This window comes from Kwoniella dendrophila, chromosome 5 (assembly GCF_036810415.1).
Source record: "Kwoniella dendrophila CBS 6074 chromosome 5, complete sequence".
Taxonomy (NCBI): Eukaryota; Fungi; Basidiomycota; class Tremellomycetes; order Tremellales; family Cryptococcaceae; genus Kwoniella; species Kwoniella dendrophila.
Window position 1 is genome coordinate 112,172 of NC_089480.1, and position 23,317 is coordinate 135,488.

The 23,317-nt window shown below is 36.7% G+C and overlaps 11 protein-coding genes across 11 annotated transcripts; 5 read left to right on the forward strand and 6 right to left on the reverse strand.

Moving 5' to 3' along the window:
* Nucleotides 1-821: 821 nt before the first annotated feature.
* L201_003884 (guanine nucleotide-binding protein subunit alpha) lies at nt 822-2,844 on the forward strand (the record flags this gene model as incomplete). Its single annotated transcript, XM_066219635.1, has 5 exons — nt 822-1,158; nt 1,498-1,682; nt 1,825-2,164; nt 2,304-2,650; nt 2,773-2,844. 5 exons carry the CDS (start codon nt 822-824, stop codon nt 2,842-2,844), a joined length of 1,281 nt encoding a protein of 426 aa, XP_066075732.1.
* Nucleotides 2,845-4,057: 1,213 nt separating this feature from the next.
* L201_003885 (uncharacterized protein) lies at nt 4,058-5,129 on the reverse strand (the record flags this gene model as incomplete). The annotated part of the gene is made up of 5 exons (XM_066219636.1): nt 4,058-4,086; nt 4,194-4,263; nt 4,376-4,701; nt 4,801-4,900; nt 4,986-5,129. The coding sequence occupies 5 exons, from the start codon at nt 5,127-5,129 to the stop codon at nt 4,058-4,060; spliced, it is 669 nt and encodes a 222-aa protein (XP_066075733.1).
* Nucleotides 5,130-5,353: 224 nt separating this feature from the next.
* Nucleotides 5,354-5,962, reverse strand: L201_003886 (uncharacterized protein; the record flags this gene model as incomplete). The annotated part of the gene is made up of 1 exon (XM_066219637.1): nt 5,354-5,962. One exon carries the CDS (start codon nt 5,960-5,962, stop codon nt 5,354-5,356), a length of 609 nt encoding a protein of 202 aa, XP_066075734.1.
* Nucleotides 5,963-6,369: 407 nt separating this feature from the next.
* L201_003887 (uncharacterized protein) lies at nt 6,370-7,281 on the forward strand (the record flags this gene model as incomplete). The annotated part of the gene is made up of 6 exons (XM_066219638.1): nt 6,370-6,494; nt 6,568-6,573; nt 6,647-6,659; nt 6,770-6,886; nt 6,965-7,081; nt 7,192-7,281. The coding sequence occupies 6 exons, from the start codon at nt 6,370-6,372 to the stop codon at nt 7,279-7,281; spliced, it is 468 nt and encodes a 155-aa protein (XP_066075735.1).
* Nucleotides 7,282-7,623: 342 nt separating this feature from the next.
* On the reverse strand, nt 7,624-8,343 carry L201_003888 (uncharacterized protein; the record flags this gene model as incomplete). Its single annotated transcript, XM_066219639.1, has 3 exons — nt 7,624-7,948; nt 8,046-8,194; nt 8,278-8,343. 3 exons carry the CDS (start codon nt 8,341-8,343, stop codon nt 7,624-7,626), a joined length of 540 nt encoding a protein of 179 aa, XP_066075736.1.
* A 750-nt stretch (nt 8,344-9,093) lies between these two features.
* On the forward strand, nt 9,094-10,694 carry L201_003889 (uncharacterized protein; the record flags this gene model as incomplete). The annotated part of the gene is made up of 7 exons (XM_066219640.1): nt 9,094-9,157; nt 9,286-9,328; nt 9,539-9,627; nt 9,709-9,741; nt 9,896-9,984; nt 10,184-10,369; nt 10,545-10,694. The coding sequence occupies 7 exons, from the start codon at nt 9,094-9,096 to the stop codon at nt 10,692-10,694; spliced, it is 654 nt and encodes a 217-aa protein (XP_066075737.1).
* Nucleotides 10,695-11,271: 577 nt separating this feature from the next.
* On the reverse strand, nt 11,272-12,737 carry L201_003890 (uncharacterized protein; the record flags this gene model as incomplete). The annotated part of the gene is made up of 6 exons (XM_066219641.1): nt 11,272-11,387; nt 11,489-11,586; nt 11,762-12,078; nt 12,199-12,392; nt 12,490-12,564; nt 12,686-12,737. 6 exons carry the CDS (start codon nt 12,735-12,737, stop codon nt 11,272-11,274), a joined length of 852 nt encoding a protein of 283 aa, XP_066075738.1.
* A 459-nt stretch (nt 12,738-13,196) lies between these two features.
* On the forward strand, nt 13,197-14,967 carry L201_003891 (uncharacterized protein; the record flags this gene model as incomplete). The annotated part of the gene is made up of 5 exons (XM_066219642.1): nt 13,197-13,302; nt 13,377-13,434; nt 13,497-14,014; nt 14,096-14,268; nt 14,362-14,967. 5 exons carry the CDS (start codon nt 13,197-13,199, stop codon nt 14,965-14,967), a joined length of 1,461 nt encoding a protein of 486 aa, XP_066075739.1.
* A 1,737-nt stretch (nt 14,968-16,704) lies between these two features.
* L201_003892 (multifunctional tryptophan biosynthesis protein) lies at nt 16,705-19,264 on the reverse strand (the record flags this gene model as incomplete). The annotated part of the gene is made up of 3 exons (XM_066219643.1): nt 16,705-18,756; nt 18,855-19,025; nt 19,139-19,264. The coding sequence occupies 3 exons, from the start codon at nt 19,262-19,264 to the stop codon at nt 16,705-16,707; spliced, it is 2,349 nt and encodes a 782-aa protein (XP_066075740.1).
* A 422-nt stretch (nt 19,265-19,686) lies between these two features.
* On the forward strand, nt 19,687-21,453 carry L201_003893 (tRNA pseudouridine(38-40) synthase; the record flags this gene model as incomplete). The annotated part of the gene is made up of 1 exon (XM_066219644.1): nt 19,687-21,453. The coding sequence occupies one exon, from the start codon at nt 19,687-19,689 to the stop codon at nt 21,451-21,453; it is 1,767 nt and encodes a 588-aa protein (XP_066075741.1).
* A 382-nt stretch (nt 21,454-21,835) lies between these two features.
* On the reverse strand, nt 21,836-23,017 carry L201_003894 (uncharacterized protein; the record flags this gene model as incomplete). Its single annotated transcript, XM_066219645.1, has 3 exons — nt 21,836-22,221; nt 22,640-22,866; nt 22,986-23,017. The coding sequence occupies 3 exons, from the start codon at nt 23,015-23,017 to the stop codon at nt 21,836-21,838; spliced, it is 645 nt and encodes a 214-aa protein (XP_066075742.1).
* Between the last annotated feature and the right edge of the window lie 300 nt (nt 23,018-23,317).

Consider the following 23,317-nt stretch of genomic DNA (forward strand, 5'->3'; position numbering starts at 1 on the left):
CGAAATATAGCATAACGTGAATAACAAAATAAGGGTTCGATGTTAAGATGTAAAGATCGTCAAAAATGTTGACATACTAACTAGCTAAAGGCAGATAATAGGAGGAAAAGACAATATATCATATGGTCGTGCCTAATTGCTTGAATATATACCTTAAGGGTTTTATTTTGTTGACAAGGGTCAAAAGTAGTATTAAATGATTAAACGAGCGAGAGAAGTAAAAAAAAGAGTATTATGACCTAGACCCCCCATCTTGTAGAGCCACACAAAGGAGTTCACCATAGGACCATAGTTAATGTATTTATTACTTTGTTAGGGTATATTTGTATATTTCACCTATTGACCGTTCGACACCATATGGGAATATACAGCGTACACCCATCCATATATCCATTCCATCCATACATACACACATACACTTTTCTCAGCCATCGCAAACCAATCTTGCTAAAACTACTATTCTCATTATCCTATTCAAGTTGCTTGAGTATATCGCTATCCGTTCAATTCATCAAACATCCTCGACAGTACCTGTAATTTATTCTACCAGTAAATCGGTATACCTATCAACAAGAAACACCAATACTGAAACAGCTAGATTCGATTGAACCAAGTGTCAACTTGGGTCCGTCACGCCATCTTTCTATCTATCTTTTCAATTTTATCATACCATCTTACATGTATAGTACAATACAATAGTACATCAGTTCATCGATCAACCAATATCGTCAAAGGACTCATCTTCGGGTATATCGTATACATTTGTCCTATCTTTACATATTCAAGCAATCAAGTGAAGAAGCAAAGCTTCAAGATTCAACATGGGCGGTTGTATGTCAACACCTGAAGCACCTAAACATTCTTCGGAAACAAAACAAGTTAGTAATACCGCTTCAACATCAAAATCACCTCAGACCAATGTCGGAACAATAAACAATCCTACTTCATCACCTACACCAGCATCCGGAGTCGCCTCAAATAATGGTGAATCAACACCGACGAGTGGAATAGCGGGTCAAGGTTTAGCAGCTGCTTTAGCATCCACTGAACCAACTGCACCAGAATCAAAAGGTGACAAAAATAGGAGTAATATGATTGATAGACAATTAGAAGATGATTCAAAGAAATTTAAACGAGAATGTAAAATTTTGCTCCTGGGTAAGTAGTCCTCTTTGTTTTTCTTTTCTACTATATACATGATTGGGGAGCGATAGGAAGGCTATGTGGATACGAATCTGCCAAACGGGAATTCTGGGCCAGATAACGGGGATAGCTCAATAATCTGTACTATCAAGATATCGATCAATCAGTTATAAAGGCGCGAAGGATATTCACAATGTGCTAGAAATCAAACGCCATCGATTGCCTGATGTTATACTCTCTGAGGGAATAATAATACCTCCAAAACCGCTTCCCAATCTCAACTCGCGATTAGACACCTTCTGTATCTATTAGTTCGCGCTGTCACATTAAGCTGACTTTTCTGGACGCAAACAGGATCCGGAGAATCAGGAAAATCAACCATTGTCAAGCAAATGAAAATTATCCATCAGAATGGTTATAGTCGTGAAGAATTGTTGAGTTTTCGTCAGATTGTACACAAGAACGTCCTCGATTCAGCTCAGGCGTTAATTATGGCTATGCGAAAGATTGGAGTAGATCCTGAGGATGCCAATAACAGGGTGAGTGGGCGTTCTTCCACGACGTCGTAACAGGTCTAGTAGTAGCGAAGTACGATGAAAAGCTCGATCCGTGATCATGCTCGCGGGAATCTTTGCTGTGAGATTCAATGGGAGACTTATGCTTTGATTTCTTATTTTCCAGGTGTATGCCGATCGAATACTTGAATATCGAATGGATACAGATCCACTATCAGTTTTACCTTCAGAAATACTTCATAATGTAGATTCATTGTGGCACGATCCAGTGATCCCATCCGTGATGGATAGATCATCAGAGTTTTATTTAATGGATTCAGCAACATATTTCTTCGCAAATATAAGAAAAATCGGTGCACCGGATTATATACCTGATGAAGCCGATGTTTTAAGAGCAAGAACAAAAACTACAGGTATAAGTGAGACAAGATTTAATATGGGTCAATTATCAATTCATATGTTTGATGTTGGTGGTCAACGAAGTGAACGAAAGAAATGGATTCATTGTAAGTCAACTGACCTCTGACATGCGTATCCCCTTCATCAATCTTCAACGCTATCTGTCTGGCCCTCGTCATTCGAGGAGACGGATTATTCAGAACCAAATAACCGATTATGTGTGCTAAAAAACTATATCTAAAATAGGTTTCGAAGCTGTCACATCAATTATATTTTGCGTTGCTTTATCTGAATACGATCAAGTTTTACTCGAAGAATCAGGTCAAAACAGAATGCAGGAATCTTTAGTATTATTTGAATCAGTTATAAATTCACGATGGTTCTTGAGGACATCAGTCATTTTATTCTTAAATAAAATCGATCTGTTTAAACAGAAATTACCAAAAATACCTTTAGTTCAGTATTTCCCAGAATATACCGGTGGAGCAGATATCAACAAAGCTGCTAAATATATATTATGGAGATTTACTCAAACCAATAGAGCACGTTTATCTGTTTATCCGCATTTAACACAAGCGACAGATACATCAAACGTAAGTAAAATACCATCCAATCATTCGCTTTATTTTTCGCATCATGACTTTCCATCATGCCATTTAGAATGGCCATCTGTACCCAATTCGTACTGATGTACATTGTTCGTTCAAAAATCCAGATTCGTCTTGTATTTGCTGCGGTGAAGGAAACGATTCTACAGAACGCTTTACGAGATTCTGGTATCTTATAATAGTATTTAATCTCCACCCTGCTGCAGCCCTCAAAGGATTTTGTAAAATATACCTTTCATCTACCAACCCCATCTTCTTCTTTACTCCTGTCACCATCACTACCAATACGATCAACCGGAATCAAAATTAATAGCGACCATTTCAAGCTCAGCAAAAATTATCATATAATTAGTCAATCATCATATACACCTCACAATAACGCTTCAACAATATTACGAAGTCCTCTTAGATCATATCTTTGGATAACACTTACACTTAATCCTATTATGTAACAACCATCTTTCACCACGCTCAGACAGAGTAACGTAGTGGATAAGCCATACCAACGACAATATCATTCAATCAAATACCAACTTTCCCCAAACTTCCTTTCGTGGGTCGATTTGACCCTTCATCCATTCACTACCTGCAAAGTGAACCTTCAGCTCCAACGGTACATCGGATCAGAAGAGCTGAAACGGACAGTACAGGCATAGAAATGAGATCCTTTTGCTATGTGAATATGTTTATGTATCTATTCTTTCAACAATCGTACAATATCTATTCATTGTCTTCGTTCTCCTAGTAATAAATTCTGTAGTATCGAATTTACCGTTCTGCGAACTTTCGCAAAACTACCCATCCAAATCAACATAAATTATCTCATGAAAAGTCTTTACAGTTATATAGGATTTCGGTTTTCTCTTACTTTCTTACCAATTTTTTCCTGTTTGTTTCTGTCTTAGTCTCCAATCAACGTATATACATATATATCCTTTTTTCTCAAACGGAAAAATTCCATTATAAAAATCGTGCTGAATGCAAACCAGTTTTTTTCTTCTTGCCATGCGATCCTTAGATAGCATATTTCATTGTAACTTATATTCCCACCATCATTTTAAAAACGCAGTTCAATGGTTTCAAGTCAGATAAATATCCTTGAAGGGATCACATATTTCACTTAAAGGTCATGATGATCTTCTCTTGCCAATGTTCACATTATACTATACCTCAACCTATCCTATATGCCAATTGACCCGTGTTACTCTTAATGATATTTTTCATCTCATTATCATACGTTATATACATTTTAGGTTGACCCATCGAGGATTCGTTTTTATGATACATGAATCGAGTAATGATGACAACGTTTAATCTATCGTCGATGTTACAAAGGGAGATAAGTAAGTGTAAAGAGCAAGTTATAGATTATGAACCATGTGATATTCTGGGCTATGTTTGGATTATTTCCTTTACAGCGTCTATGCGAACGATTTTTTATTATTAAAGGCAATGAGGATTCAGTCAGTTTCAATCAACCGACCTGAAGGGGTAGAAGATAGGATAGTCATGTTTATGATATACTTACTCTCAGGTTCAATTTTTTTAGTTTCAACTAAATCTATAATTCCAATAAGACATTCCATTTGAGATGAGATCTAAAGCGAGTAAGATTAGAAAAATAATAGAATATAACGTAGTTTTTCGTCAGAAAAAGTGAACCAACAACGTAATTAACTACAGAAAGAAAGAAGAGATTGGAAAACTCACCTCTAATACCCTAATTGAAGACTTGGGTAATACACTTCCAAAGTTGATTTCCATAGTCAATTCTAAATTTGAAATTTTCATTGACGAGGATAATGAATTTGCTAGTAGACTACCTTTAAATACATTCTGTCCAATATACCATTCAATCAAATCGACTTCCACTTCGACATCAACTTCAGTATTGCTGTTATTAGGCGATATACCGTTCAATATCTGTTCGGAAACTCCACTTAAATTGAAATGCTGTTTATTGATATCATTGTCATTATCATTATAACTATCGGAAAGAGTCATGAAGAATCTTGGTAAACAAGTGACTGGAATATCTGTATGATAGCCCAAGAAAGGTACAATGTTAGCTACTTGTACATGATCAGAATGAGCATGGAAGGGGTGAAAGAGATTGTTCAACTTGCTCAACTTACCATATGTTTTTAGAGTTTCCCCTACCAGAATTAGCTGGAATCTAGCACTTTGTTCGAAATTAATATCAACGAATGAAATCCATTCTTCAAATGTTGCATCCTACAACACAATGGCATGTCAGATTTTGATATCGATATGTTAGATGTTTGATCAAGTTCAATTTCGATTTGTGTGTCTCACATACCTTCAATTGACTCAAACCTTGAACAAATTCCGTTACTATCCTAGTAGCTGATCCGATGGGTGTTATAGGACTATTATCGTTATAAGAAATGGCAGGATTAGTTACAGTAGGGGTAGGGATAGGTGAGAATATGAGATATTCCATATTAGCGATGACCGTTATACAGTCAGTTACAGACGATTAACGGGTAAAGTAGCTTCAGATACACTTGAAAGCGAATCGCAAAGAGAGGTTCTAGAGGACAAGATTGGGAAAGGGTTTTCCTTTGGAGCAGCTTCAAGGTATATATGATCACTCGTTAGAGAGAGCATGAAGGGACAAAGGAGCGAATGCAACTATATAAAAGACCGACTACGTGCCCGACCAACTCACTTTATGGCAAGTTCTGCTGTATCCTTTAGTCTAGTATGCGTATTGGGTAGTCCAATTGTGTTTTGATGTTGATGGTGACCATGATGCTGCTGACTATGTGATAATTCCTGTTGCTGAGGAGAAGTTTGATAAGAATCAGGATCTGCATAAGATCCTTCGGTTGATGATGGGCCATTCGATAACGCAGGTGGTATTGATGTAGTTGAGAACGTTGAGTTGGTCCGATGCATTGGATTGGTTTGAACTATATGTATGTGATTTTGAGGTAACCTTCCCGATGTTGACGAATCATTCTCCATTGTTGCAGAAGCAGGACTTCCGTTATGTCCAGCGACATTCCCATTAACGTTGACAGTCTGTAGATAAACAAAAGGAGGTGTTGTTATCTGTCCTTGTTGTTGTTGCTGCTGCTGCTGTTGCTGTTGGAATAGTACTTGCTGTTGATGTTGATGTTGTTGTTGTTGATGATGAGCCAGATTTGCTGCCTGAGCTGCTGCCGCTGCTGCTGCCGCCGCCGCTGCGCCACCTCTCCCTCTTCCTCTCCCTCCTCTACCTCTTGTAGTTGGACCGACTCCGTGTCCATTAACTCCTCCTCGACCTCTCATAGAGTATCAGTGATTGATGCGTGAAGCGATAAGATTCTTGCCAGATTTCCGATAAAAGTCCGATTTGATGGAACAAGTGAAGGAGTTTTCTCTGATTCTACAACATGATTGTATAGCAGGTTTACTTATTAAGATTGGATCGATTGGCGTAGACCTCTCTTGTATTATAGTTTTCTTGCTAACTGATATACAGCAAAGATTTGAAATATAAGTGTAGTTGTATAGTTATCTTGGTTGCTATTACGCGATACATATATGGCAACCGAACATTAAAAGGCGGAACATTTAGCACGGACCGAACTTGACATAATAATAATTCCTATTTACTCGTTACCCGAAATACCTTGAATTTCTAAATTCCTTTTTGTCACAACAACAATCTTATCCAACAAAAAAAGAGAATCAACATGTCTCGTATCGCAAGTACAGCTCGTATGACCATTAGAGGTATTTCATCTTCTTCTGTAGCTAGACAAGAAGTTGTAGGTACTGTTGGTACTGCTCCAGTTAAGAGACCTGTTGGTGGATTCCGGTGAGTTTTTGATGGTACTTATCATTACTTGGAAATTAAAGCTGATAAGCTTTGCTAAAACGGCATTATTTAGTGGAGGGTGAGTACGGTCGCTTCACGCTTAAGACAATCAGCAACAAGATACATTAAGCTGACTCTTTGGGATTATGTAGTATCTTAGGATTCGTTAGTATTCTCGGCGAACATCATTCGATAATTTATGAATCTATGAAAGATGCACTTACTATGAACAGAAATGCTAACGTTAATGATGCTACGCTTTTCCCTACAAATAGCTTTTCGGCTTCTCAGCTTCCTCAGCTTTATCTATCTACTATTTACAACAAGAAAACAAAATCGCTTCAGGTTTATTATTAGCTAGTGTTGAAGAACTTCAACAAGGAACTGGAAAGGTAAGTCAACAAGCTGACGAGAAGATAATTAATGCCATGTGTGATTGACACAATTCTAACGACCCTGTTAATACGCAGATTTCATCTCATTTGGAACGTTTACAAGCTGTAGAGAAAGAATTAAACGCTTTGAAAAATTCTGGTGCAGTCAAAGATGATGTCAGTAAAGTTAGAGGTGAAATGAAGAAGGTATATGTAAGTACCACAATTTCTTGATTTACTGCACCGAACATGACCAGTCAGCTCGGACATTCGATTGCAAAAGTATTTCTTGAGCTAAATGAGATCTTTTATACTTCTATAAGGACGGTCTTCATCTTGAGCTTTTGGATTTAAGAGCACATGTTTGGGGTGTGGAACAGGATTTACAAAAGGTTGTTAAAACTGGTAAGTAGCACCCGAATGAACACAAAGTTACGATTCAAATAATCAAGACTCTCATGCTGACCTTAAGCTTTGTTGTCCTAGAATCAATCCGAATCTAAAAGTATAATTTGAAGGAGGCGAACGGAGAACATCTTAGCGTCTTACTATCATAGAAAATCAGAAAATTGGTATCAAATCATGCATAATTACAGTAAAAGATACAACATTGTACTCATTCCATTCCGAAAGAGCAGTGGATGAGCGCCTGAGTTACATGTTCATGATTAGCCATTCCGGCTTCCGAGCTACACTATTCACATCATCTAACAATTATAACAGTATTTAAAATTAGAGACTGCGGATGAATCAATCTATTTCCTACCTTTCCCACGAGATTTACCTTTACCTCTTCCACTTGTTCTTCGAGAACCAGCACCTGATCCACCTGCAAACAGAGTTTTTCTAACTACACCATCATCATCTTGATTTTCTTCTTTCTCTGGAGTTTGCATTATACCATCAGGTGGTGAAGTTTCAGGACGTAAAGGTGAAGGTGAAGATGGTCTTGAAGATTCACGAGAATTTGGATTGGGTGATGATGGTCTGACGTTATTGTGTGAAGTAGAATTATTCTTAGATAACGAAGGTGAAGTCGTTCTTTGTCCAGGTGGTAATGAATGTATAGGAAGCATATGACTAAACATATAAATGGTTTGCACACTTAGTTCCCTCAACTTATTTATGTGTTTACAACAGACGTTGTACTGAATAAACTTTTTATGATTGTACCTACCCTCCTACTTGTCTACCTATAGCTTCTATACGTAATCGTTGATCATCAGTTAAACCTTGCTCGGTTGCTCCATAACCTCCAGTTAATCCATCCGCCGATATTATAGATTCCTCTCTTTGTGGGGGTAAAAGACTTGCGGCCTCCTGATTCTACACACACGGAATATTATAAATCAGCTTATTACAATACACAGTACTCTCCAGCCAGAATCCTACTCTGAAAAAAACTTTACATTTTCAATATCTTTCAATTTCTCCTTTCGTGGTCCACAACAAGGTAAGAAGTCGAAAAGTCCCATCGCAATTCCGGTTTTTACGATATATAATAAAGTGAATAAGGCTTGTGAGTATAGATTTTTGCTTGAAGTTCCTGATCAGTCAGCTTGTGCTGAGTATTTTATATTTGTTCTACTATTTGAACTGCTCTTGTTGTGTACGGATATTCTGTATGAAGACAATTGAGTGTTGTTAATGGATGTAACATCTAAACGAAGCTTGACAATTAATTGTTTACCCGTTAGTGACTCGTTCACAAAATGGAAATTGCCGTTGACCTGTTTCTATTTAGTTTAGCCCAAACTTGGGAAGGCAGTGGCATCTCAGATTATATATTTGATAAAAAGCAGATTTTCATCAAACCTTTGGTCGCTTAGCTCAGCTGGTTAGAGTACTGTACTAATATTATGTGATCATTCGATCTGTATCATTAGTTTCATGCAGTGGTCGGCAGTTCGATCCTGTCAGTGATCAATCTTTTTGCGCGTACGAAGCGATTGAGTACAACTGTATATGCTAGAGGGCATTCCGGTACAGGGAGATTTTTACATTTTTACCTTCCTTCAAGATACATCCAACATCAAATCTACACATATTATCGCACGCACTTTATTTCGATGATACAACAAATATAACGCATGTAATGATATTTACATGCAAGTTCGAAGTTCCCGTAAATTGTGAATTGATCCTATCGTTATTTTATCCATTCCTTTCTGATTGTTAAACAAAAAAATCGATTTATCTCCATATAAACGAAATTTTCTATAGAGATGTCTACCATAGACTCTCCAATAAACTACAAGTTACCTGAATTAACTCAGTATCTAGCTATAGGTAAGGTTCATGATTTAAATCTCCCTACCGTGTCCACTGGATTGTATTGTTGGAAATAGTATCAAATCATGCACGAAGGCGAAATCTTAATTCTGATTCATGAATACCTCGATATTTTGGTTTCTTAGATTATGAATTTGTTGGTGGTATAAGGAAAAGTAGTTTAGCCAAGTGAGTCGGACTTTTTCAGGTCGAAGCCTGTATACCACCATGTCATTGTGTATGTGTCTAATATGGTACGAACTTCCACAATCGCGCATATGAGATGTATACACGACAACATTTGCAATTCATAATTATCAGGGTGAAACATGTTATTCATCGTACCCAAGCGACAAAATTGTTTGACTATCGTATTGACTACCTTAACTTGACCTCTAGAGTTGGTATAGTTGATTACTCAGGATTAACAATCTTTGAATCTCTTGTTTATGTAAATCCTGAGAATATAACTGATTATAGAACTTCAAGTAAGTTTAGTACCGTATACATATTGAAAGAATAGAAATGGAATCGCTAACGAGGATAAAAAATCAATAACAACTGAGTAGCAAGTGGTATCAAACCTGGTGATTTAAATCATGGTAAGTACGAAGTTATCTTGAGAAGTGATTCATACATGCAGATATACATATATGATTATAATTTTCTTAAGGTGAAGTATATGGGAAAAGGGAATTAATTTTCAAGGGGTTTTCACCTACAATGTGATAATACTGACAGATTGATTATGTGTAGCACCATCTTACGAAGAAGTTACGTCAAAAGTAAAGGATCTTTTGAGAGATAAAATAGTTGTTGGTCACACTTTATTCAATGATTTAGCTGTAAGTACAATAACGATTATTTATACCATTTGCTTTTTTTCTACTTCCGAAATGTAATTTCCCAAATTACATTTAGCTATAACCCAGACGTTGCATTATTACTGTATCATCAATACAATGTCTATCTATCTCTACTTCCGATCAACAATGCTTATTAAAGGGAGGAGGATGACTGAATTTTCTTCGCATTATTATTAAGGCATTAAATTACAGACATCCATATGAATTATTTAGAGACACAGCATTATATTACCCATTAAGGAAATTGATGGGGATCAAAAGGGAAGGTGAATTTCCAAGTTTAAAGAAATTATCAAAAGAAATTTTAAATTTAGATATTCAAACTGAAACTGAGAATTCTGGGAAAGGTTGTGGTCATGATCCTGTAAGTTCATTAGTCCATACAAGTTCACTATATCTCCTACACGTTATCTTTTTTTTTCACTTCTACCTCGATCGATGTGTTCATCAACTTTTTTGTTCAAGAGATCAAGGGATTTCAATTTGTACTTATATTAATGAACTGACTCAAACTATTGGAACATCACTGAATATTCTAGATTGAAGATGCAAGAGCAACAATGTTAATTTTCATGAGATTTAGAGAACAATATGAAATTGATTTATTAAACAATAAAGACTGTATCTCAGGTGTGCCAGCGTGCGTATTGGCATTAATCATTTGTCCCAAATCTATAATCAAATTATAACTTTTCGTACCTTTATAGTCAGGTTTTTCAAGTAAGTAAGACAACGCTAATAAATCGATTTAAACTCCCAGTGCCTATGAAACATGCTTCTGGTAAGTTCGAAATTACAGGAATAATCGAAGGCAGGGAGAAGTGATAAGAAGTTTGGTATGGTTGAGGTGAAAAGATGAAGGTTGGGTGGTATAGAACAGAACACAAAGCACATGGAAGGATAAAGCTGGTGGAGTGCTGTACAAGACACAGTCTGAGAAGTAGGTAGAAGATGAACAGAATCATTGATCCGTGAGAGTAAAGTACAAAAGACGCAAAGTCAATTTTCTGTTGTATGTATGTAACTTATCCTCTTTCATGAATCGTGAAAAGGCCTTTGATTCCATCTGTGTGTGGCATTGTGCGAACATGCTGCAGGTATTTTGAACAGCTCGTCAATAGCAGAATATCATAACGTCATTTTTGAATAAGGTGTCCACTCTAAGCTGTAACTATTCAGAACAAATAGGATAAGTTTAAGTCGCTATCAGCGATGAAAATGTATCACTACAAGAAAGTTATTATTGGTAATTCACAATATATGTCTCTAAAAGCCTGCTGCTCCCGGAGCTTTATCGCCTTCTCTTTTAAGAGCTAAGAGAATTTCTTTCATTCTTGCTAAATCAGATCCACCAGGAACAGAAGGTCGGATTGTTTTAGATTCTATTATGTTGAAATTTACAATCAGTAAATCTTATTGTTTGCTATTTGTTATTGAATCGAGATGAAAGATAGAAGGAGTTAGTTGCGTTTGTTAGACTTACGAGAATTTTCAAGTTGGATTAAATCTGTAATTCTCTCCCATGCTGTTCCTTTAGCGATACCTTCATTGAGTTTTTCAAGGAAAGCAGCTTCGTTTTCCCTGGAAACAGACATCAGACGTCAAGGTCAGCATATGAGAGACCGATGAATGTGTATTGTAAGATACAATAGATACTACGACACCGATGTGTAGTCTCAGACAGGCAAGATGTCTTTTATATCGGACAGCAATATGTATGCTGATACCAATTTCTAATTTGGATATGGCAACTTACTTGTTTTCTCTAATATTCCTTTCCTTCATCTTATTATAATCTTCATAGAAATTATCGATAGATTTTTCAGCTTTATTGGACATCTCATCTCTTTTCCTTTTATCTTCTTCATCTCTTTTTTTTATTTGTTCAGCTTGTCTTTCTCTCCATTGTCTGATAGGTTCAGTTTCTTCTTGTTCATTTGAAGATAGTATATTGTTGAATGTTGGTGGAGGTAAGATTGATTGTGCAGAACGTGGTTTAGGTGCTGCTGTTGCTGGGTATGGTGAAGTTCCATATGGTTGAGGTGATAATGCATTAAAAACTGGTTTAGGGGCCTAATACATAAAGACAAAAAAGACGTAGTATAATCAGCTTTCCCTTCCCTCTTATTTTCCTGATATTCTGATAAACTGATTTTTATCCTTCAGGAGTCAACATAATTGAATTCAACTTACAGCTTCATATCCTACCTCACCTGATAAATCTGGAAATTGATTTTCAAATTGAGCACGATCTTCATCTTCACCTGTACCAGCTACACCAGTAACTCTAACCTCTCCACCTCCTATAGAAGGTGAATCAAGCGAAGGAAAAGCATCGATACCTTTCGGTGACGCTGGTTTGGTAGGTTCCGGAAGCGCGGGGGATGCTAAGAAGTCGTAACATCAGCACAGGCGCAACTATGATATTCAGTTTCTCCGTTTACCTAGTATTGACAGAAAATATAGTATAGCAGCAGGACTTACAGAAATCAGCAAAATCATCAAGTCCTGTTGGGGCAGAAGGTGCTGATCCAGAAGCGAAGAGGTCGGCATCGTCACCTATAAGATTGATTTTGGCGTTAGCAAAGTATCCTTTTTCAAGTTTGTGGTTGGTATAAGAGACGAGGAAGATTATGTGACAATGTGAAATCAAATGGTAGGCGGTTTCAAATCAACTCACCTAGAGCAGCCTTCTCTCTAGCAAGGAAATCGGCCATGGGGTCATCGCTCATTTTTGTATCTATCTTTCGTTCTGTTTCGACTGGCTCAGAAGTATTTTAGTGAGAGGAGTTTGAAAGTTGTAAAGAGATAGCTTGAGATAAAAGAGGAATAACAGATATGGTCGTTGAAGTGAGCGTTGTTATCGCTATTGTTGTCACTGTCTCCTTCAGCCAGCGGTGACGCGCATAATATATATCTTATATATATACAGCTAACAACGTGGCACATGGCACGTGGCGCAGGGCACGTGGCCAACACCGCTTAGCGGAATCAAATGTGGCACAATGAAGACGCGTAAATAAATTGCAGGATGAATTATATTGATATAATCTTATTGATATTTCTCGTATTTCTTGACCTCTTCCTCCAATTCGGCTTGTGACAGTATACATGTTATCGACATCCAATGCAGAGTCGACTAAACAATCGGATGTAGGATACAGTCGAAGACTCTCGAAAATGATGACAAAATGACACCAATTATACAATCTATGATCGGAGCCGCAGCTTCCCGACCGCCTACTTACCCACATAACTGGAGGGAGTTAGTCAACGGTTCACTAGAAGAGAAATTCGGTCAGTGCTATATATGAGGATCTTATGACTAAAATTGACTTAAACAAAACTAACTAATCCTCTTAACTTTTCAGTTTCAATCGCTTTGGGAACATTCGATGAGCTCATACAACCGGACTTTATTCCTTCTGTGTTAGTTGTCCAATTTACAGCCAAAATAAAACCTCGACTAATAAGACTATATCTATATACAGAGAGCATATTCAGTTCTTGATCTATTTAATCATCAATCCATCGACATATTCCTTACCTATTCAACTCCCTCTAAATAGTTTAACAAAGCTATTGCTTTTACATCAACCTACTTCTCTTTCTCAAGCCATACCATTTCATCCTTCAACTTCAAAATCTACTTCATCTACCACACGATCAGATGAAAATCCAATATATTTACAGTGGGATTATCACAGATCAGAATTACATAAAACAATATGGAAAACTATGAAACAATGTTTAGACGATGGAATATGGGCATTATTATGGGAAAAGAAGAAGGAAAATTCCGACAAGGTTTCATCATCGTCGGCGTTGACATTCAAGGGTAAAAGAAAAAGAAATCAAACGTATATGGATGAGGGAGATGAAAGTGAAGATGAAGAAGATAGAAAGAATGATAGAGTAGTTAGTGAACAAGGTTGGATCTTACTGGAATGGTTGATCGGATTTTGGGAGAAAGATAGATTAGAACGCAACAAGGAAGATCAAGGGATAGGTATGTAATCTTTCTGCGATTTATAAGTTAGCCAATCACGATTAAATGTGGAACTGATTTCTCGTTATGCTCGAACTATAGAATGCTCTTCTTTATTCCTCAAACAACTTCCTAAGCCATTCGATCGCTCTGCTCAACTACCACGAAACGATGCCTCCCTTCCTTTAGCTGTTCTTAAATCAGCATATAATTCTACGACTCAAGGGACGGAAGCAGAAAGACGGAAATCATGCGCTGTGAAATTGTTAGAACCTGTGAGTTCTCCTGAATTTAAATGCTTCGCGGGCCAGATATGCAGCTCAAAGCTAGTTCAAGTAAATTTATACATACTGATAAGATCCAAACAGGTTGTTGATGTAACCCTTGGCCACAAACCTCCATTTCATCCTGCGTCGCTATCATCGTCTCTGGTGTATATATTGCGGTCCATGTCTATCATCGACTTACAAGATATCACTAGGAGACTCGGAATATCAAGGCATTGGAGAACATCGTCACATATTTTATCATTACTTATAGAAGATTTAGCCGGAGTCAGAAATACGAAATTAGAGGAAAGGAGGAAATTTAACAAAAATAAGATTGATTGTAAACCGCAAAATCACTTTGAAGTTGTTAGGGAATTGGATAGACCGACATCAAAATACTTATTTGAGGAACTCCTATTATTGACACCTGTCGCTCTGAAGGATGGCAGAACCCAAGAAGAAGGAAATGTTATTAGAATGATAATAATGAAAATAGAGTTGATGAAAAACGCACAACGTCATCCTTACAAAGCAGAGTCTTTGCAGGATGTCAAGTCGAAAGTCAAAGATGATATACTATGGTGGGAGAGATTACGAAACACTTGGAATGTATCGTTACAACATCATCAGGGGTCAAAATCGATCGAGAAGCGAAATAGATTAGGGGAAGTTTTGACGTTATATGTAAATCAGTATTTAATGTAGAAATCAGGTTATGTTTTGTTGTATCGAACTTTGCGTGGATATTGTATAGTATTAGTGTGTGATCTAGAAAACTATGGAAATCACTATGTGAAGTTGTACATAATAATCATTCATAGTAGATTCCGCTCTATGAACCAATGATTGTGCGAAAACAATTTAGGCTAGCTTTTCGCTCATCTAGGGATGGTAAGAAGTCATTTCTTTACTATCAGGCATTCGATGCTGGCCGTTATTATCTGCAGAGTCTATGATCAAAGGATTATTTGCAACGGTTCCACACATATACAGACTTTTACCACATCATGCATGTTATGTTATTCGATAGAATTGACTCTACGATTTTCTTATACAAAAAGCTAGCCGAACCTTGAATTCAATGTGTTTAGGAGAAGTCTGAAAAACCAAAAAATTTGATCACTGACAGGATCGAACTGCCGACCACTGCATGAAACTAATGATATAGATCGAACGATCACATAATATTAGTACAGTACTCTAACCAGCTGAGCTAAGCGACCACCTGATGTTTTCTGTAACAAATGTAATATATGGAGGTTGCTGTGACGTGACCGAATGTTATCTGCTTATTTGTTATGAATCTTGCTATAATCAGCGTCTATTCTTGAGCATCTATCACCATCATGACTGGTACGAGTCCTTCCAGACAGTGAGCTGAATGATCATAGCTCTGTAATCATGCTTCCAAGAAGTTTGACAAATCAAATGGCGTGATTTTGTCATTTCTTGAGCAGGTTGTATCATTATGCAATCCGTTCATGAAGAAGACCTGAATTGGCGATATAGCATGAGAAACGTTTTGGGAGACAAAGATGTCCATGAAATAACCCTTGTTTCCAAGGAAAAGGGGGAGAACACATGAACCCGCTATTCGTATTGCTTGATCACATCATAGTCTCGACGTCTTCCAATACACATCTCCGATGTCAGTAAATTTGAGATCCAGCAATACATCTGGAGAGAAAGGTGATACGCCTTATATGCTTATTGCGGGCTTTGCACGCGTAGCATCCCGCCTAGCAAAGATCTTGATAATGCTGAGACTGTTCAAGGGAAAGAGACTATGTACATCTGTGAGCTCAAGGCAATATGCTATTTGAAAACCACGTTGCAGTTGCAATGCTCACAAGTGTAAAGCCGTAAATAATACACATCAATGTATTAATGGTCTTCGTTCATCCACAAGTAAAAGATCCATTCAGTGCTGCAACGCTCATCTGCATAGACATTAAGGGGGTACGATTTTAACCTATCATCTGCGTTATGTAGAGAGACTTCTCTACTCTTACAATCCAGAAGACGCCACATGAGCGCCTTGTATGTATGACAAAACAAGATGATCTCATCAGTAAACACTAAACTTCACAAACAGTACCGTCCCAATTTTAGTAAATTCTGGAGTTCGTCCTGTAACATGTCAAATGACGCTTGAGGCTCAAATAACTCTGAATCCCTCAAAATACCTGATCACCTAATTTGACGTATATGGCTCCCGATGCCAAACGTATTTCTTTATTTTGTTCATCTTGATGTTAATGTATGTAAGAGTAAGAGAAATGGAAAATATGCATATTTTATGTACTATGTATGTAGTGATTCTAATGTAAATCTACTCTACTTGCATTGCTTCTTGGTTTATACTGAACCAGAGTATCCGACGCAGATAGATGTGAATGTATACCGATTTATACGCGAGATTCCGCTTAACCTTTGATCCTTTTAACCTCTAACAGCTCTTATAAAAGCTTGAACTTTCTCTTGATTTTTTCCTATACCATTATCGTTTTCTACACCAGAACTAACATCAACCATCCTTATCGCATGACCAGCTTCTCCAATAGCTTGTTGAACGTTATTAGGATTCAATCCACCGGCTAAAATTACAGGTAATTTGAAAGAACCTTCTGAACCAATTTCACCTTTTTCAATTATACTACTAGCATATTTCCATGGGAATGATTTACCTTCACCACCTTTACCACTTGCATCTAACAAGATAAATTGGTTTTCACCTGATCTATATATTTCTCCACCTCTGATCAAAGGCGCATCTCCATCTGCATCTGAAGGAGATTCGGAGACTTGAAATACTTTTATTATTGGTACAGGTATGAATTTTGACCAAGATTGAGGTTCATCACCATGTAATTGAACTAGATCCAAACCAATTTCATCGATTGCTTTTAAAATTGTTGATAATAGTTGATTCTGGAATACACCAACTAATAATGGTTTTTTACGTTGCTTCAATTGATTGAAATTAAATGTAAACCATGGTTCATTCACATCAATCTCTTCTTGTGCAGGAGGAGAAGATATTCTCTTTTGTCTAACTAGATTAGAAATCTCTTTTGCAACATCGTAAGAAATCTTTCTTTTAGCATTGTCGACCAAGATGATACCTAGTAGATCTGCACCTGACTTTATCGCAATTTCAGCATCTTCTTTTGATCTAATTCCACATATCTTAACCAAAGGTTTTTCTTTTGGTTTGGCAGGTAAATCATTCAATCCAATTAACGATCTTAAGAATTTCTTTGTATCTTTTGCTCTCATCAATGATTCACCAACTAAAACAGCTTTAACACCTTCTTTAACATATTTTTCAACATCTTCAGGTGATGATATACCACTTAATGCACATAAGATAACTTCTCTACCATTCAATGCAGCATTGACTCTTGATGTAGTTGACATGTCAACATTGAAATCATGTAAATTTCTATTATTCACACCAATAAGTTTTGACCCAATTTCTAAAGCTAATGATAATTCCGTTGTATTGTTAACTTCGACTAAAGGCTCCATGCCGATTGATACTGAATAATCATATAATTCCTTCAACTGCTCAGGTTCCAACATTGCAACGATAAGTAAAACTGTATCTGCACCATATAATCTAGCTTCATCGATCATATATTTTGATAATATGAAATCTTTTCGTAAGATTGCCGGTCGATTAGGTAATGAATTGACAGCATTTCGAACAGCTAACATATCCACTAAAGAACCTTTGAACCATTTAGGTTCAGTCAATACCGATATTACCGAAGCTCCCGCTAAGGCATATTTTAATGCTTGTGCTGGTGCTGATGTGTCAGGAGCGATATCACCTTTCGAAGGTGAAGCTCGTTTTATTTCTGCCATAATTGCTGTGTGTGGTGTGGATTTAACTCTATCAACAAATGATATCAAAGGAGGCGAAGTATGGAGGGATAGCGATGTCGAGATATTTTTAGGTGTGGTAGCTAAAACTGATGAAGTTTCTTCGACATCTAGTAACCTTTGAGCGTGAATTTTGTTGAGAATTGTAGGTAATGACGGAGCTGCCGATGATGAAGGAGATTTGGATGATGATGAAGGTTGAGCAGATCCATTTGCAGTGGGTTGGTTTACTTTTAACTGTTCTTTCGGTTGGTTGTTTTCTGAGATTGAAGGTTCTACACCACACCAAGAATTTTCACCACCCCATTTACCACCTTTTAATTTCAAGAAATTTGCCATTAATCCTTTACCACCTTTACTCAAACAAGATTCAGGATGATATTGTACAGCTTCTACAGTAGCTTCTCTATGTCTTACACCCATTATAACACCTGATTCTTGTGTTGTTGAACTTACTTGTAAAATTGATGGTAAAGTTAACAATTGGGCAGATAAGGAATGATATCTAACTGAAGATAATAGTGGTGGTAAATCATGAAATATACCAATTGAATCGTGTTGAACTAATGATGTTTTACCATGTTTGATTTCACCTGCATAAGCGATCTAAATGAAGTCATAGAAAGTTAGCATAGACAATTTGGTTGCTAAAAAGATCGAGAAAAAACCGGAAACGAATGAATAAAAGGGAAATTGAAGCTCACTTCACCACCCAGCAAATCAACAATACATTCTAATCCCATACATACACCTAATATAGGTAATTTACCTATACCCCAACTTATAGCATCTCTTGAAATACCACTATCAGTTCGAGGATGACCTGGTCCAGGTGAAATTACTATACGTTCGAGTTCACCGGAATTATACATTTCCTATCAACGAGGCTTGGTCAGCATTGAAGGATGGGTTGTTTGTTATCGTGTCCATTGATGATAGAAAATAGATAAGTTTGAATACATCTAAACATATTTGTGGTAATGCTTACCTCAATTTGTTCTAGAGTGATTTTATCATTTCTGACTACCACTGGATTGCCGCCCAAAACCGCTATATCTGCGTAGACGTTCCAAGTGAATGAGTCGTAGTTGTCGATAAGAAGTGTTACACCCATTTTGAGACCAATCTGATTGGTGCGGTTTGTTGAAGATATCAGGGTGCGGTGCGGTATATGAAGGTGAGAGCTAAATATAATGATAATATATATATATATATATATACATGAGCTTTAATTTCCATCTTGCTGCATTCCAACATTGTTCGTTTTGACTCGAGGGTCTACTATAAAACAATGCTTTACGTAATCGAAGAAGAGTGTTTCGTTCCGATGGACGTTTGTCGAAATACCCTTCTTCACCTTGAGTTTCAGTTTATAAATTATCAGAATAAAAAAAGTTAACCAAGGATGATATCGATATTTGAGTAGTTTGATATTCCATACCATTATACAAGCTAGTCAGTCACTGGGTATCACACACACACTCTCGCTGGATGCGAATTACTTTTACGGTACTCTCCGAAACGTCTCACAGAAGAATGTCTTATTTAGCTTCTTTATCGAGAGAAGAGTTGATAGCTAGGATCGAATCATTGGAAGCTGCTGTCAAGGTAGGTGAGAAGAATGGCTCATTGACAACAGAAGTTGGATCTTCGACGTCAATTCCTGTAACATCATCATCGTCATCATCTTCGCGGCCCGCATTACCAGAAACACCTTCTTCACCTTCACCGTTGGTTGACGAAAATGGAAAACCATTAAGAAAACATGATAGAAAAGTAATACGTAAAAAAGAAAAAGAATTTCGATTTAATTCACATGGACAAAGACATATTGCATTAATTATATCATATCATGGATGGCCATATTGTGGTATAGCATTACAAGATAAACCTGAAATTAAAACTGTTGAATCTGAATTATTAAATGCTTTAATAAAAACAAAATTGATTGAAGATACAAATGGTATAAATACATTAGAAGGTTGTGGTTATTCAAGATGTGGTAGAACAGATAGAGGCGTTTCAGGAAATGGTCAAATTGTTAATTTATGGGTTAGATCTTTAAGAAAAAGGAATGATGGTGGTGAATCATTACCAAATGAATTTGGATATAAAGATCCTACTGAAGATCCCATTCCATCTAAACCAACATCAACATCAACGGAGATTGAAGAAGATGAAATTGATGGTAATTCAAAACAAAATAAGAATAAGAATAAAATTAAGAACAAAGAAATACCTTCATCACCAATATTAGAATTTCCATATCCAAAATTATTAAATTCAGTTTTACCACCTTCAATAAGAATATTAGGTTGGTCACCTTTAAATACAGAATTTGATTCAAGATTTTCATGTAAATTTCGTCATTATAAATATGCTTTTCATTTAAAACCTACACCATCTAGTGATTCGTTAAATTTAAAATTAATGGAAAAAGGATGTGAATATTTAATAGGTGAGAATGATCATAGAAATTTTTGTAAATTAGATGGATCAAAACAAATTAAAAATCATAAACGTACAATTTTAAAAGCTTATTTTCAAGAAGATGATAAAAGTAAAAAAGATGGAATAGATATTTCACAAGAAACGTCCGGATCTTCGGAAGAAGATGAAAATTATGATGATATAGAAAAAGAACAATCTAAAGAAAGTAAAAAAATAATATTCAATTTAATTGGTACAGCATTTTTATGGCATCAAGTCAGACATATAATATCTGTATTATTTTTAATTGGAATGGAATTGGAAAAACCTGAAATAATTAAAGATTTATTAAATGTAGAGAAATATCCATCAAAACCATTATATACAATGGGTGATCCATTACCTTTAACTTTATTTGAATGTGGATATGAACAAGGTTTATTAGATTGGAGATTTTCAGGTTATGATGGACCTTGGCAATCACTTTCAATAGAAAAAAAATTAGAACTATGGGATTACGCAATGAATGGAAAAGATTCTTTTGAAAGACAATTATTACAATCTACACAGAAATATGATTTGAAATCTTGGCAAATCAATAATTCTTTAAATAAATTAAGACAAATTTTTCCTACCTCACAAGAAAATCAAATACTTTCACAGCGCCCAGAGACCAATGAGTCAAATCAACAAAAACAGATTATATATCCTGTAGGTGGAGGTGAATTTATAATTGGAAGATCATATAAAGAATTGAAAGATAGACCAAGAGGTGAAACTCCAGATCAAGTTAACGAGAAATACAGATTGACAAAAGGCGATAAGAAGAAGAAAAGTAAGATGGAAGTTGAAGCTACCAATGAAGACGAGTAAAATGATGTGAACTTGGGAATATGGAATATCATTACATAGCTGTATAATATCGCGAGATATGTAGAGCAATAGACTACTTAGACACTTGTAATCATAGAACGCTACTTCTAGATAGAATCGATGCACAATGCTTGCACTTCCAGGTAGCTTGGAAGCAACGTGAAATATTGATAGAATACATCTACATCCACATAAAAAATGCCTGAAATATTGATAGACAACTGATCAATGTGATCCTACTAACGATTTAACTTCTATTTATAGGTATTTGCAACCGGGCTTGTAGCTGCTTACCTGTCATTCTCTTTTATGATTACATTTTAAAGGATATCATCCTATATCAGGAAACCTCCCTCAACCTTCTAATCAATTATTGCTCTGCTCATCGATTACCTAACATTCTGAGCCTATCAGGATGTATACCAGGAGCGGCACCTGCAGGAGGTTGACTAGCTTGAGTGAAAGTTGGTGGTGGTGCTTGTCCTGGACCTGAAGGACTTGAAAAGCCATTCGAACTTGGACCTGATGGTGCGGATGGTGGTGGTCTGAATCCTAAACCTGGTCCATTAGGTGGAGGTGTACTGAAATTGCCATTTGGGCCATTTGGTGGTGGGAAAGGTGGTCTACCACCGAAATTTTGATTAGACGGCGGGAAAGGTGGTGCATTACCATTAGGTGGGAAAGGTGGTCTGAAATTGGGTGGTGGACCACCATTTTGTTGAGGTGGATAAGGTGGTTGTTGCGATGGATAGGAAGGTGGGAAACCACCTATATGGTGAAGTAAGGAGAAAAGCATATTTGAATTAGCGTTCATCAGTTACCTGTAAAGTACAAAAAGATTCCAATGTTTCTGCCGTACTGCCGTATTTCCATCCTCGCTGGACTTGTAACCATATACAGCTGCAGTGTCTTTCTTCCTCAATCCCTTCGCTTACCCCTCTCCACCTGAATCGGTTTCTCCACTCTTCTTCTCCGTATGACTCGGATGCACCGATATGTCCATATTATTCGTAAAGCTTGTACCTTCTTCGACCTGTCTTTACAGTATCTTATTGACCCAATCTCTTCATCTATTTCAGGCCTTATTCCAAGTGTATATAATCTTCTTCTTCTTCTTCAAATTATAAACTAACCCACAGAATTCCAGAACAAAATAAAAGTAGAAGACGAAAGAATCTAAACTTACCTTGTTGAGTAGTCATAGGATTTAAAAATCCAGCTCCTAATCTCATTGAAGGAGCCATCATCATTTGTTGTCTACCACCACCACCTTCATGTTGTGATATAATTTGATCAATAATATTTTGTGCTTTATCATGATTCAATCCAGCAAAATAATCTCTAACGTTCGCTACATGATTTCTACCTGTATTATGTGCTTTACGTGCATTCATTGAATCATGCGTCAAGTAACTTTGTTAATTGAAATAGATATAAGAATTAGTATCCCATATTTATATAACCATCAGATCTCGAAGACCAACAGAAGATCAATCATCAAGATTAAGGTTGTAAATTTAACAAGAACTTACATATCACAATAATCACAATAATATTTACCCATCTTGTTTAGCAACTGTTCTTCGTTTTTCGTTCTCCAATTTCTAAGCTATCAATATAGTTTTATCGACTACGATCCTGAAATCTAATCCTAAACGGATGTTGACCCGTGTTCTGCAGCAGATTGTTTGGTTTTTGGCTGATGATTTCGCACGTCAGATGTGGTCAGGTTGATTTGTCGAGACAGAAGAAGAGAAGAAGGAAGAATTCAACAAGAACGTCCGGAAAAGAGCGTCGAGCATTTTAAGCTGAAGTGAATCCGTTGCGTGCCTAATTAGGGCTGGGCGGATCACAACCGCCCACC